This window comes from Theropithecus gelada, chromosome 19, assembly GCF_003255815.1.
Source record: "Theropithecus gelada isolate Dixy chromosome 19, Tgel_1.0, whole genome shotgun sequence".
Taxonomy (NCBI): domain Eukaryota; kingdom Metazoa; phylum Chordata; class Mammalia; order Primates; family Cercopithecidae; genus Theropithecus; species Theropithecus gelada.
This window is the reverse complement of record NC_037687.1, coordinates 44,629,017-44,643,575: the sequence shown is the minus strand read 5'-3', so window position 1 is coordinate 44,643,575 and position 14,559 is coordinate 44,629,017. Positions and strand designations below refer to the sequence as shown.

The 14,559-nt window shown below is 50.5% G+C and overlaps 1 protein-coding gene across 1 annotated transcript; it reads right to left on the bottom strand.

Moving 5' to 3' along the window:
- Positions 1-3,849: 3,849 nt before the first annotated feature.
- FAM187B (family with sequence similarity 187 member B) lies at positions 3,850-8,147 on the bottom strand. The gene is made up of 2 exons (XM_025368324.1): positions 7,383-8,147; positions 3,850-4,262 (listed from the first exon to the last, which is right to left on the bottom strand). The coding sequence occupies exons 1-2, from the start codon at positions 8,102-8,104 to the stop codon at positions 3,875-3,877; spliced, it is 1,110 nt and encodes a 369-aa protein (XP_025224109.1). The 5' UTR covers positions 8,105-8,147; the 3' UTR covers positions 3,850-3,874.
- Positions 8,148-14,559: the final 6,412 nt, after the last annotated feature.

Below are 14,559 nucleotides of genomic sequence, written 5' to 3'. Positions count from 1 at the left end.
GGATTTGCCAGGACTTTTTTTTTTTTGAGACAGAGACTTGCTGTGTTGCCCAGGCTGGAAAGCAGTGGTATGATCTTGGCTCACTGCAACCTCTGCCTCCTGGGTTCAAGTGATTCTCCTGCCTCAGCCTCCCCAGTAGCAGGGATTACAGGCACATGCCACCACACCTGGATAATTCTTGTATTTTTAGTAGAGGCAGGGTTTCACCATGCTGGCCAGGCTGGTCTTGAACTCCTGACCTCGTGATCTGCCCACCTCGGCCTCTCAAAGTGCTGGAATTACAGACGTGAGCCACTGTGCCTGGCCTGCCAAGACAATTTTATGATGCAGAAAACATCTGTATTCAGGGTTGTCATGTGGAGTTGTACAGGTCGAGCACTGTCCAACGTGTCCAGCCAAGGGATGAGGGGAACCCATTCCATGCTCCACTCACCAGGCCTTTATATAATTTGTTCTAAGGTGACATATAGGCTAGTGGCAGCTTTGTCTACATTTCTGCAGCTTTAGAAAAAAGGGAATATTTTCTCCTTTTCTTTCTCTGGCAGAATAGAAGAGTCATATAGCAAGGCTATATAAATTGCATTTATAAGCAATTATTTTCCCCCAAAAAACATAGGCTTAAGAAGTTAAAAAATTAGGCCGGGCGCGGTGGCTCACGCCTGTAATGCCAGCACTTTGGGAGGCCGAGGTGGGCGGATCACAAGGTCAGGAGATCGAGACCACGGTGAAACCCCGTCTCTACTAAAAATACAAAAAATTAGCCGGGCGCGGTGGCAGGCGCCTGTAGTCCCAGCTACTCAGGAGGCTGAGGCAGGAGAATGGCGTGAACCCGGGAGGCAGAGCTTGCAGTGAGCCGAGATCGTGCCACTGCCTGGGCGACAGCGCGAGACTCCGTCTCAAAAAAAAAAAAAAAAAAAAAAGGAAGTTAAAAAATTACAGTAAGAAAAGGAATAGGGAAGAATAGAATGGTTAAAAGTGGAATCTGGGGCATGTTTTGTCTTACGCTGTACTCTGTGGTTCAGGGGAGGGTGGCAAGGCTGGGCCTGACCATGTCTCCTGCTTGGTGAGGAAAGTTTCTCATTGTACAGCTGGCCACATGCAAAGCGGCTGCTACTCCCTGCTCCAACCTGGGGGGCAACCCACCCTTACCTGTAAGGAACCCCACCTTGTCAGAATCACTTATTATTATTATTATTTTGAGATGAAGTCTCTCTTTGTCAGCCAGGCTGGAGTACAGTGGCGCAATCTTGGCTCACTGCAACCTCTGCCTCCCGGGTTCGAGCAATTCTAATGCCTCAGGCTCCCAAGTAGCTGGAATTACAGCCCCGCCACCACGCCTGCCTAATTTTTGTATTTTTTGTAGAGATGGGTTTTCACCGTGTTGGCCAGGCTGGTCTCGAACTCCTGACCTCAGGAGAATCATCATTTTAAGTGGACATCAGGTCATGTCTCTCCACTGCTCAAATCCCTCACATGGCTCCCATTTCATCTCAAATAAAGCCCACAGCTACTACCCTGGCCTACAGGGTCCCACACACTCTGGGCTCTGATGACCTTGATTTTCTCTCCACAGTTGCCTTCCTGTCCTAATCAGCTCCATCTACCAAGTAGACACCCACCCCCAGAGCCTGTGCCTGCAACTGCTTGGGGTAGGCTGAATAACGCCTCCCAAAGATGTCACTCTAATCCCCAGCACCAGTGAATGTTACCCCTGGGGAGTGTGCCTTAGAGGGGTGAGGAAGCTGGGTGCTCCTGTTCCTGTCCCTCGAGGTTAAGGACTGCTCCTGGGGTGTCAACTGCCCAGCTTCCAGCCTGCTCCATGAGTGGCTCAGCAGGCTTCTGGAATGAGTTAGGAAGCCCCTGGCACCCACTGGAATCATGCCCATGACTGCTAAAGCTGCAGGGGACTTCCAGGACTTTCCAGGGATATGGGTGAGTGTATTTGTTGTCTGTTGCTGCAAAACAGATCGCCAGAAATTCAGTGACTTAAAACAACACACATCTATGATCTCACAGTTTCTATGGATCAGGAGTTCAGGCACAGCTTAGCTGAGCCCTCCATCTGAGGTCTCAGAAGGCTGCTGTCAGACACGGATTGGGCTGCACTTTCATTTGGAGGCTCGACTGGGGATGAATCTACTTCTGAGTTCATCTGGGTTATTGGCAGAGTTCGTTTCCCTCTGGCTGTGTAACTGAAGGTCCTAGCCTTTTGCCTGCTGTCAACTGGGAACCTCCCTCAGGTCCTAGAGGCCACTTGCATCTCCTAGAGGCCACCCACAGCTCCCTACCGTGTGGACTTCCTCAATGTGGCTGCTTACTTCATCAAGCCAACAAGCCTCCCTCCCTCTGATCTGCTAACACAGAGTTATAGATAACATAAGGCAAGCTAGGGAGTGACAGCTCAACACCTTTACTGTGTGCTATTGGTTAGGTGCAAGGTCACAGGTCTGGTCCACACTGGAGAGGAGGGGATCATACAAGGCATGGACACCAGGAGATGGGAAGTCACTGGGGTCACCTTAGGGGCTGCCCTGACAGCCTTGGAGCACTGGGGCACTGACAGCCTCTGCTATAGGTTGTGAGACTTCAGTGCTGTGCAGAACAAACCCCTGAGTGTGGAATCCATGCTTGGCTCTCCCTGTCCCACCTCCAGCTCCCACGCAATGGGGGCTTCTATGGGTGCAGGCACTGGGGGGCTCCCTGGGAGCTGGGGTGGGCACTTCAGGTCTCCTTTCACCTTCCAACCACTGGCCCCTTCCCAAGCTCAGTGTGTGACCTCAGGTAGGTTGCTTGGAGCTTCTGAGTCTTGATGTTCTCAGCTGCAAGACAAAGTTAACAGTGGCACCAGCCTCTTGGGTGATTGTGGGGACATAGCACTTATGAAGGGTTTGAGTTTTGACCACACCAGGAAGTCCCCAAATGTTTGCTATGATTATCATTATTATTGTCTACCTCTGGTTCCCAGGGAAGCCTCTTTAGTTCTCAGGGAACGCTCCCTCATTCTGCAGGAATCTTTGAACATCTGGGCACCACATGAAGCCTTAAGTGTTTTGGCAACAGTGTCTGGTACATGAGGGGTGAATCCAGCCCTGTCCTGGGGGCAAGGGTTCTGTTCTGGGAGAGTTTCATCTCTGTCCAGTCATGGCTTCACTGCACTATCAGGGCAATGAATTTGAATGGCATGAATGATTGTTCACTCTTGCACTCTGCTGAACAGTGTGTGATTTCTGGGAACAGCCAGGCCTGGTGATTCCTGCAGGTCAGCTGAGCCAGACCTGGCGCCTTGTACCAGCAGAAGGGCCTGTCTCCCCTTCCAAGGGCCTGAGGGGCTTCGCTCCACTGCAAGAGCCTGGAAAAGTGGTGCGTATCTGGTACTGCCTCTGACTTGGGGAGTGGTGGCTGGGCCTGAAGGCCTGGGCACAGTAGGGAGGGCGGGCAAGGGATGGGCAGGGAAAGACAGCAGGGCCCAGTGAGATCTGGGGAGCCTAGGGATGCCCTGCTCATATTCCCCATCTTGTTGGGGGAATGGGGTGAGTGAGGAGGCTATGAGTTACCACCCTTGGGGAGACACCCAAAGAATGGCCTCGTTCCATCTTTCCCTCCTTCTGAAGAACACAGGCCAGGCAACCTGGTTTGAACTAGAATCCCCAGCCTCAGTTTCCTCATCTGTGGAATGGAAATTACTAATGAGTTAACAGAGCAGGACCTGACCCAGGGAAGAGCTCGGTTACCCTGGGCTATGGCCGCAGGTCTGTCCTGGTTCATGCAACTCAGAGCAGCGTGTGGGTGGGCACGGGGGCGGGAGCGACGGAAGGGGAGGCTGTGGCTAAGAGGGAACCGGAGGCTGGGTCCACTTGTGTATCGGAGGTTCGCTTTATTTCACCATCAGCACCTGTTTGCTTCTCTTGCTCGGGGAAGGGCGGATGAACTTGAGCAGCGCCCCCAGCAGGACCAGGACGGTGCCGACAAGCAGCACCAGCTTCAACCCCTTGAGCACGGAGTCCGCTCTGCCCGGCAGGGACTTCCTTGCCTCCCGCCACTGGGCATCGTTCTCTCTCCACTGAGCCTCCAGCGTCTCCGGACTGGTGGCGGGGTTGAACTGGGCCACGAGCTCCTGCTGCACGAAGCACTTGTAGATGGCCGGCTGGAAGACCTGCAGCTGCCTGCCGCCGGTGGAGGGGTCCAGGAAGGTGGTGAAGTCCCGGCCGGAGAGCTGGCTGTCCCACGTCAGGGGGGTGTCGTTGGCATGCCAGTTGACGGGCCTGCGAGGAGGACAAGGTCAGGTGCAGGGCCCAGGGAGAAAGGAGGGACCGACGTCTGAAGGGAGGTGGAGACAGCGGCCCCCTTCTCCCTGAGGAACAAAAAATAAAGCACTGCTCCGCCCCCCTCCTTGCCACTCCCCACGGAGCACTGTGCAGCCGTCGACAGTGGGGTGGGGGCTCCCAGGGCTCCACCCCTTACTGGCCCCATCCCTTACTGGCTCCACCCCTTACTGGCCCCATCCCTTACTGGCTCCACCCCTTACTGGCCCCACCCCTTACTGGCCTCACCCCTTACTGGCTGGGTGACCTGGGCAAATGCCTCAAGCTCTTTGAACTTCCATTTCCTCATCTAAAAATAAGAGTCTAGACTGGGCTTGGTGGCTCACACCTGTAATCCCAGCACTTTCGGAGGCAAAGGCAAGGAGGATGGCTTGAGCCCAGGAGTTCAGGACCAATCTGGACAACAAAGCAAGAACCCATGTCTGCAAAAATTAAAAAAATTAGCTGGACACGGTGGCATGCGCCTGTGGTCCCAGCTGCTCAGGAGGCTGAGGTGGGAGGATCACTTGAGCCCAGGAGGTTGAGGCTGCAGTGAGCCAGTCACAGCACTGCACTCCAGCCTGGGTGACAGAGCAAGACCCTGTCCCAAAAAAGAAAATGACAAACCAAAAAAATGGAGAGTAATGATTGTACCTCGTAAGGTTATTTGGAGGAGTTAGCAAGGGCACTCCTTTAATGATTTGTCCGCCTGCCTTTGCCTGTCTGGTCTCATCTCCTTCACCCTCCCCTTCACTCACTCTGCTCAGCCACGCTGCTCTCCTAGATGTTCCTCTGACATGCTGGGCACAGCCTCCGCCCTGGTTGTTCCCTCTGTCCCCAGAGTTCCCTCACCTCCTTTCAGTCTGGGCTGAAATGGCAGCTTCTCAGAGGAACCTTCCCTGACCCCACCACTTTACACTTTTAACTTCCCCTATTCCCAGCATCCTTCCCTGCTCCGTCACCATCTGAAATACAATAGGTCGGGCACAGTGGCTCAGGTTTGTAACCCCTCCCTTTGGGAGGCTGAGGTGGGAGGATCACTTGAATCCAGGAGTTTGGGCCCAGCCTGGGCAACAGAGTGAGACCTCATCTCTACAAAACTTAAAAACTTAGCCGAGCATAGTGGTGCATGCCTGTAGTCCCAGCTACTGTGGAGGCTGAGATGGGAGGATCACCTGAGCCTGGGGAATTGAGGCTGCAGTGAGCCGTGATCGCGCCACTGCACTCCAGCCAGGGTGACAGAGCAAGACCCTGTCTCTAATAATAATAAAAACAACAACAATAATAAAACTATGTATTTATGCACCACAAGGGCAGGAATCTCTGTTGGTTGTGTTCTTCACTGTTTCACAGGTCCCTAGAATGGAGCTTGGCATATAAATGTGCAGTGAACACGTGTTTAGTGGAGAATGAGTCAGGCACTGACATACCCAGCGTGGTGGAAGAACAGAGAGGATACTCCACAGACAATATCATAAAAGCTTGCGTTCCCAGCTAGGTACATTGTGGAACTTCTTATTGGATGCCGTGGCAGGCACTCTACAGTCTTTAGTATCCTTAACACATCACAATGACCCCGTGTGGCCAGGGGCTGGCAAGACCTCTGCACTGAGTTGGACAGCGGCCCCCCAAAACACATGTCCTTCCCAGAACCTCAGAATGTAACCTTATTTGGAAATTGGATCATTGCAGATATAATCAGTTGAGATGAGAGCATGTTGGAATAGGGTGGGCCCTCAATCCAATCTGAGCGGCATCCTTTTAAGAAAAGGAGAAGAGAAACAGGGACACAGGCACCCAGAAAGAATGCCAAGTGATGGTGGAGGCGGGCATTGGAGAGAAGCAGCCACAAGCCAGAGAAGACCGGGATCTCTGACTGCGTCCAGAAGCTACAAAAAGGGAGGATTCTGCCCAGCTCAGAGGGACTGAGAGGGAGTGTGGTTCTACTGACACCTTGGTTTCAGACTTACAGCCTCCAGAAGGGTGAGACAATGAATTTCTGGGTTGTTTTTGTTTTTTTGCATTTGTTTTTTGAGTCAGAGTTGTCTCCCACTGTTGCCCAGGCTGGAGTGCAGTGGTGTGATCTCGGCTCACTGCAACCTCCGGGTTCAAGTGATTCTCCTGCCTCAGCCTATCAAGTAGCTGGGATTACAGGCATGTGCCACCATACCTGGCTAATTTTTGTATTTCTAGTAGAGACGGGGTTTCACCATGTTGGCCAGGCTGGTCTCGAACTCCTGACCTCAGGTGATCCACCCGCCTCGGCCTCCCAAAGTGCTGGGATTACAGGCATGAGCCACTGCACCCAGCCTGCATTTCTTATTAAGGGGCAGGTGGATTGGGGGAGAGGAGGGGAAGGGGGTATTTTCCAGGGACTCCTGGCAGGAAGCAAGATGAGTGTGAATTCTGGTAGGCAGGCCCTGATGGGAAGCCCCGGGGGGAACAGCATCTCCTCCAGGGTCTCAATGACCTTCCCAGATGAGGCAGGGGCCTGTTGGAGTCCCTCAGCTTCCTGGGCTTCCCCCGTCACAGCCCCATCTGTCTGCCTGTGCTTTTCCCATTCCAATTCACACCACCCTGGGCTGTGTCCCCCTTGGACTGTTTAAGACCAGGGCCTGGGCCGGGCGCGGTGGCTCAAGCCTGTAATCCCAGCACTTTGGGAGGCCGAGACGGGCGGATCACGAGGTCAGGAGATCGAGACCATCCTGGCTAACACGGTGAAACGCCGTCTCTACTAAAACATACAAAAAACTAGCCGGGCGAGGTGGCGGGTGCCTGTAGTCCCAGCTATGTGGGAGGCTGAGGCAGGAGAATGGCATGAACCTGGGAGGCGGAGCTTGCAGTGAGCTGAGATCCGGCCACTGCACTCTAGCCTGGGTGACAAAGCGAGACTCCGTCTCAAAAAAAAAAAAAAAAAAAAAAAAAAAAAAAAAAAAAAAAGACCAGGGCCTGGCACTGTCCTGATGACCACTATGGGGCTGACCTGCATAGAACGCCCCCTTGTCCCTCTGCACATATTACCACCAAGGATCCCCCGACCGGAAGAACCTGGCTAGGGGCCAGAGGCAGGGATTCCATCACCTGTACATGGATCCTAAGGGACAGTCGAGCCACACAAATTCTGTCTCCTCATCGAGTCTGAAGTTGTCAAAAATGACGTAATCCACCCTTAACTGTGTGTTATTGGTGCACCGGACGTGGCAGGCTTCCACCTGCAGCTCAGGCCGCAAGCGGCTAGACCACACCAGCATCTCTCCCAGATAGAGCCAGCAGGGCATGGCTTCCTTCAGAGGCTCCTCAATGTAGCAGTACCCCAGGCGTTTACGCTCGCCCGGCTCCTTACAGCGGTTGCAGTCCTGCCAGGGCTCCCACCGGGTAAAAATGAGCTCTTTGCTGCCCAGAGGCAGGGTCTCGTTCTGCAGGGGCCTCTGACCCAGGTCCTTGTGTGTTACATGCAGGGTGGAGACGTCCTGGAAGTCAATTTCATACTGCACCACTTGGCGGCCATTCTTATTCCAGCAGTGGTAGAAGCCCGTCTGGGAGGGCGATGGATCTTTAATGAGAAGGCTGCCCTCGGGCATTATTTCCATATTGGAAATATTGGTGAGGCTGGCGAGCCTGCCCTTCTTGCCTTGTGTGAATAAGTAGTACCAGTGTGCCCCTGAGGAGTTGCAATACAGGAGAATGTCATTGCCGGAGAGTAGGGCCTGTTGGCACTGCTTACCACTGGGGCAGCTGATGGAAAAGTAGAACCCCAGCGCCGGGGCAGCAAAGTTGAGCAGCAGCCACAGCATGGGTGGCATGGTGGACTGGGGCTGGGGCAGTGGGCCGGTGCCACCCTGAACATTGTGAGGTCACCCATGAACTCTGGCCTCAGCCCTGGGCAGTGGGATGAACTGTGGCCACCACATGGGTGTGTCAGGTCACCATCCCCTTTTGTTTTGTGACAAGCTGACACTTTTTTCTTTTTTTTTTTTTAGACAAGGACTCGCTCTTTTACCCAGGCTGGAAGGCAGTGCTGCAATCACAGCTCACTACAGCCTCACACTCCTGTAATCAAGCAATCCTCTCACCTCAGCCTCCTGAGTAGCTGAGACTACAGGTGCATGCTAACCATGCCCGGCTAGTTTAAAATTTTTTCTGTAGAGACGGGGTCTTGTTATGTTGCCCAGGCTGGTCTCGAACTCCTGGCCTCAAGCCATCCTCCCACCTTGGCCCCACAAAGTGCTGGGATTACAGGCGTGAGCCACTGTGCCCTGCCAACCATATTTAATTTCTATTCCAAGCCCTCCATTTTGCTGGGAAAGGAGCAAACTTAATTTGTCTATTCAGAATTTTCTCTACTACCTGCCCCCCTTCCTTTCCCAGGGGTGAGACTACATTCCCAGGGATGGAACAAGAGCATGAACGTGTCATATGTGAACACTCAACACATATTTCCTGAACTCTTACTATGTTCTGGGCACACTTCTTAGCACTGGGGATAAAGCAGTAAACAAATCCTCTCTGGGTCTGGGCTTGGTGGCTCACGCCTGTAATCCCAGCACTTTGGGAGGCTGAGGTAGGCGGATCATCCGAGGTCAGGAGTTCAAGACCAGCCTGGCCAACATGGTGAAACCCCGTCTTTACTAAATAGCTGGGCATGGTGGTGGGCACCTGTAATCCCAGTTACTTGGGAGGCTGAGGCAGGAGAATCGCTTGAACCTGGGAGATGGAGGTGCAGTAAGCCAAGATCGTACCACTGCACTCTGGCCTAGGTGACAAGAGTGAAACTCCGTCTCAAAAAAGTAAAAAAAATTAAAAAAAAATTCTCTCTGGTTACTGTTCTGACCTCCTGCACCTCTCCCCCTACTCCCTACCCTCCAACCACACTGGCCTCCCACTGTTCCCTGAATCTGTCAGGCAGGCAGAGGGGCTCTTGCCCCAGAACCATTGCACGTGCTGGTCCCCGTCTCTTCCCTCAGCCATCTGCGTGACTCAAAACATCTTCAACAAATATTTTTCTCAGTTGCTCCCTTTCCTTCCATTCCATTTTCTAAACCCCTTCTCAGGGGGTGGCTCACACGTGTAATGCCAGCACTTGCCAGCACTTTGGGTGGCCAAGATGAGAGGATCACTTGAGGTCAGGAATTCGAGACCAGCCTGGCCAACACGGTGAAACCCCATCTCTACTAAAAATACAAAAAAATTAGCCGGGCATGGTGGTGGGCACCTGTAATCCCAGCTACTCGGGTGGCCGAGGCAGGAGAACAGCTTGAACCCAGGAGGCAGAGGTTGCAGTGAGTGCAGATTGCGCCACTGCACTCCAGCCTGGGTGACAGAGACCCTGCCTCAAAAAAAAAAATAAAATAAAATAAAAATAAATAAATAAATAAAATTCATCTTCCAAACTTTTCCCAAAATAGAAAAAGATGGAACATTTCTATGAGACTTGCATCACCATATACCAAAACTTTATAAGGACATTACAACAAAGAAAAATCTCAGGTCGATCTCTTTTGTAAACATAGACGCAATATCCCAAAGAAAATATTAGCAAATTGATTCCAGTGATTTTCTTTACATAAGGATAAATATAAAGACCAAACTGGGTTATTTCAGGAAGGCAAATTTGGGTTTATATTTGAACATCAATGAATGTAATTCACCACATTAACAGAATAAGGGAGAAAAACCATGTTATTATCTCAGTAGATACAGAAAAAGCATCTGATAAAACTCAACATTCATTTATGGCTCAAAACTTTTGGCAAACTAGGAAAAGAAATTTTCTAAGAGGATAAAATGTTTCTACTAAAAACCTAGGGCAGGCTGGGCGCGGTAGCTCACAACTGTCATCCCAGCACTTTGGGAGGCCGAGGTGGGTGGATCACCTGAGGTCAGGAGTTTGAGACCAGTTAGGGTAACATGGCCAAACCACATCTCTGCTAAAAATATGAAAATTAGCCGGGTGTGATGGCTGGTGCCTGTAGTCCCAGCTACTAGGGAGGCTGAGGCAGGAGAATCATTTGAACCCAGGAGGCGAACGTTGCAGTGAGCTGAGATTACGCCATTGCGCTCCAGCCTGGGCAACAGAGTGAGACCCTGTCTCAAAAAAACAAAAAACAAACCAACAAACAAAAACACCTCGGGCTAAATTATGCTTCATAGTAAAATACTGAGAATAACACAAGTATTTCTGCCATCAGCTTTTCCATTCAGCATTTTACTGGAGGTAAGATACAAGCGAAAAATTAGATACAAGGTCATATATTAAATATGATTTATTTACCAGCAACAAAGAATTAAAAGATGAAATTTAAAAGATCAGTGTATGACAGGATGAAAAAATTAAATATCTAGGAATAAATATAATAAAAGATACATGAGTCCTCTACGTTAATAACTTGACATTATTGGGAGAAATTAAAGAAAGACTAAATAAAGGAAGTATTTGCCACATTTCATGGATTAGAAGACTAAATATTGAATATATATTGATTCTCCCCAAATTTATCTTTAGATTCAACAAAGTCCCAATTTAAAAAAAAAAGAAGTTTTGGGGTGGAAACTACAAACTGATTCCAAAATTTGTATATAATGGGCCAAGAATAACCAAGACAATCTTGAAGAACAAAGTTGGGAAGCACTACTACATATCATGACTTACTGAAAGGTATAAAAAGACACTGTGGGCCGGGTGCAGTGGCTTGTGCTTGTAATCTCAGCACTTTGGGAGGCCAAGGAGGGCAGATCACTTGACGTTAGGGGTTTGAAACCAGCCTGGCCAACATAGTGAGATCCCTTCTCTACTAAAAATATAAAAATTAGCCAGGTGTGGTGGCGGGTGCCTGCAATCCCAGCTACTTGGGAGGCTAAGGCAGGAGAACCGCTTGAATCTGGGAGATGGAGGTTGCAGTAAGCTGAGATTGCGCCATTGCAATGAAGTGCAATCTGCAATGAAGTGCAATCTGCACTTCAGCCTGGGCAACAGAGGGAGACTCCTTCTCAAAAATAAATAAACAAATAAATAAAAGAAAAAAAAAAATAAAGAAAACCAAAGACACTGTGGCACTGGGGCAAGGATGGATAGATAAATTGTATCCAGCGGGGTCTGATCAGGAGACAGAAACATCAGTGTCTACATTGGCATGAGCCCATGGGCCTGAGTAGTTTGGTCTCTAGATTCTACATTTGGCCTCCCCCTGAATATCAGAAGCCTGTGCAGACAAGAACTAGGTCATTGCTGTGTCCCTAACATCATCTGCCCAGGGCATACTCAAGAGGAAACACCAGGGAATTCTTCCTGAATGCACATCTCAGCAAGCCAGTGAAGAGACCTTTTCCTGAGCAGAAGCCATGAAGGCTTACGGGCTGGGAGAAAGAGTCTGGTTTTCCGTTGGAAGGTAACCCCCAAGCCCAGGTGAGCACAGAAAACAAAGCCTGGGTGAGGGTCAAGGGCAGGGCTATGGCTCTGGTCCTGTCACCTGTAGATGGTGGCCAAGGGACAAGGTGAGCCACCTGTTGTTCGTCAACTTGCCGGGCTGGTAAATGTCAAAGATGAGGTATGGCTGGTGAATTTCCTTGGCCGGGTTGCAGGGTACGTGGCAGGCTTCCACCTGCAGTTCGGGCCGCGTGTGGCTGAATTGCATCTTCTTGTCTCTCAGATACAGCCGGCAGGGCACGGGTTTTTCCAGGGGCTCCTCAGTGTAGCAGTACCCCAGGAGTTTGCGCTCACCCGGTTCCCCGCCGCGGTTACAGTCCTGCCAGGGGTCCCAGCTGGTAAAGATGAGTACCTTGCCATCCAGGATCAGGGTCTCATTCTGCAAGGACTTTTGGTCCAGGCTCTTGTGCGTAACATGAAGGTTGGTGACATCCTGGAAGTCGATCTCATATTGTACCATGAGCGTACCATCATTGCCCCGGCAGCGATAGAGGCCGGGCTGGGAGGGCTGAGGGTTGGTCAGTTGAAGGCTACCCCCAGGCAATTTCCTTATGTCAGGCATCGAATTAAGCAGAAAAGGATCTTCCCCAAGAATGGAAGAGAAGTACCAGAGTGCCATGGGATGGTCACACTTCAGGACAGCATCACTGCCTGAGAGTAGGGCTCACTGGCAGAGGTTCTTGTAGGCACAGCTGATGAACATCTAGGCCCACAGAGCAGGGCAAGAAAGGCTAAGGCTAAGCAGCCAGAGGGTGTCCAGCATGGTGAACCAAGGCTGTAGAAGGAGGCTAGGAACTTCCTGGCCATTGTGAAGTCACTCACAAAACTCGAGGATCAGCCTAGGCAATGGAATGAACCTTGATCCACTCTGCTTCCAGGAGTACAGTTCAGTTTGTGTCATCAAATGGCTTGTCATAGGTTGCAGGGTCGAAGGTCAAATGTCCACATGAGCTAGGCAGGAAACAAAACGGGTGAGCTTAAATCAGAACAAACGAACTACAAAGGCAAATTATTGGCCCTCCACATACCCAATATATAACGATGGAATGGGACAAAATGACTTTATGACCATTAGAAAGTGGAAGAGGCAGGGCCCAGTGGTTCACACCTGCAATCCCAGCACTTTGGGAGGCCGAGGCGGGTGGATCACCTGAGGCCAGGAGTTCAAGACCAGCCTGACTAACCTGGTGAAACCCCGTCTAACCCTTTCTCTATTAAAAATACAAAAATTAGCCAGGTGTGGTGGTGCATGCCTATAGTCCCATATGCCTGAGAGGCTGAGGCAGGAGAATCTCTTGAACCCAGGAGGCAGAGGTTGCAGTGAGCTGAGATCACACCACTGCACTCCAGCCTGGACGACAGAGTGAGACTCTGTCTCAAAAAAAAAAAAAAAAAAAAAAGAGAGAGAGAGAGAGAAAGAAGAAAGAGAGAGAGAGAGAGAGAGAGAGAAGACACACAGAAATCACTGCTCTGTACCACTTCTGAAATCCAGTGGGAAAACATTACAAGGACCCCCTATCTTGTAGATGGGAAAGATTCCTTAACTAGCACCGAAGCAGCTCCTCGGTGTGTGTGGGGAGGGTAGGGGGATTCCCAAATGATTGTTCTCTGTGGCTCATGTCTCACTCTCCAGGGAAATACCTCCTTTTCTCATATTCTCCTTGGCTACATCTGAAGATGTGCCCTCCTCGAGACATCAGCAGTTTACTCAGCCTGCTTTCTATCTCCCAAAGTTTGGGACCTACAGTTCTTATAAGCCCCCAGTCAACTAAATATGTAAACAAACAAACAAAGACACACACACAGTCGTAGTTCTGTTCAAGATGTTCTCGAGCTGGGCACGGTGGCTCACGCCTATAATCTCAGCACTTTGGGAGGCCAAGGTGGGAGGATTGCTTGAAGCCAGGAGTTCGAGACCAGCCTGGGAAACATTGTGAAACCCTGTCTCTCCTAAAAAATACCAAAATTAACCAGGCGTGGTGGTGGGCTCCTGTAATCCCAGCTACATAGCAGGCTGAAGCAGGAGAATTGCTTGAACCCGGGAGATGGAGGTTGCAGTGAGCCAAGATCACACCACTACAGTCCAGCCTGGGCGACAGGACAAGACTCTGTCTAAAAAAAAAAAAAAAAAAAAGATATTCTTATCCTCTCTCTCTCTTTTCAGGTACCTGAAACTCTATCAAGCATCCTTGGAGAGCTATATCCCTTATCTCTCTTTCACTGAGGAATTTGTCCACCAAAAGCATTTTCTGGTAGTGTCTTTTTTTTTTTTTTTTTTTTGAGACGGAGTCTCACTCTGTCGCCCAGGCTGGAGTGCAGTGGCTGGATCTCAGCTCACTGCAAGCTCCGCCTTCCGGGTTTACGCCATTCTTCCTCCGCCTCAGCCTCCCGAGTAGCTGGGACTACAGGCGCCCACCACCTCGCCCGGCTAGTTTTTTTGTATTTTTTAGTAGAGACGGGGTTTCACCATGTTAGCCAGGATGGTCTCGATCTCCTGACCTCGTGATCCGCCCGTCTCGGCCTCCCAGAGTGCTGGGATTACAGGCTTGAGCCACCGCGCCCGGCCTTCTGGTAGTGTCTTAATTCACTCAGAGATTCTTTAAACAATGGGTAATAATTATTTACCTAGGCATATACTGTTGATTTTATCCCTGTCAAAAGCTGAGTTCTAATTGGACTTTGTCTCTCAAAGGCCTTCTCAATTTTTAGCTAACTTTGGCCAACATCTACTGCCAATATCTTATATTCCAGCTGCTTCCTTGAAAGCTACAAGTCGATTAAATACATTATCTGCCTTCCAGAGTATCTCAGGCGACAGTTTCCATCCTTCAGGTT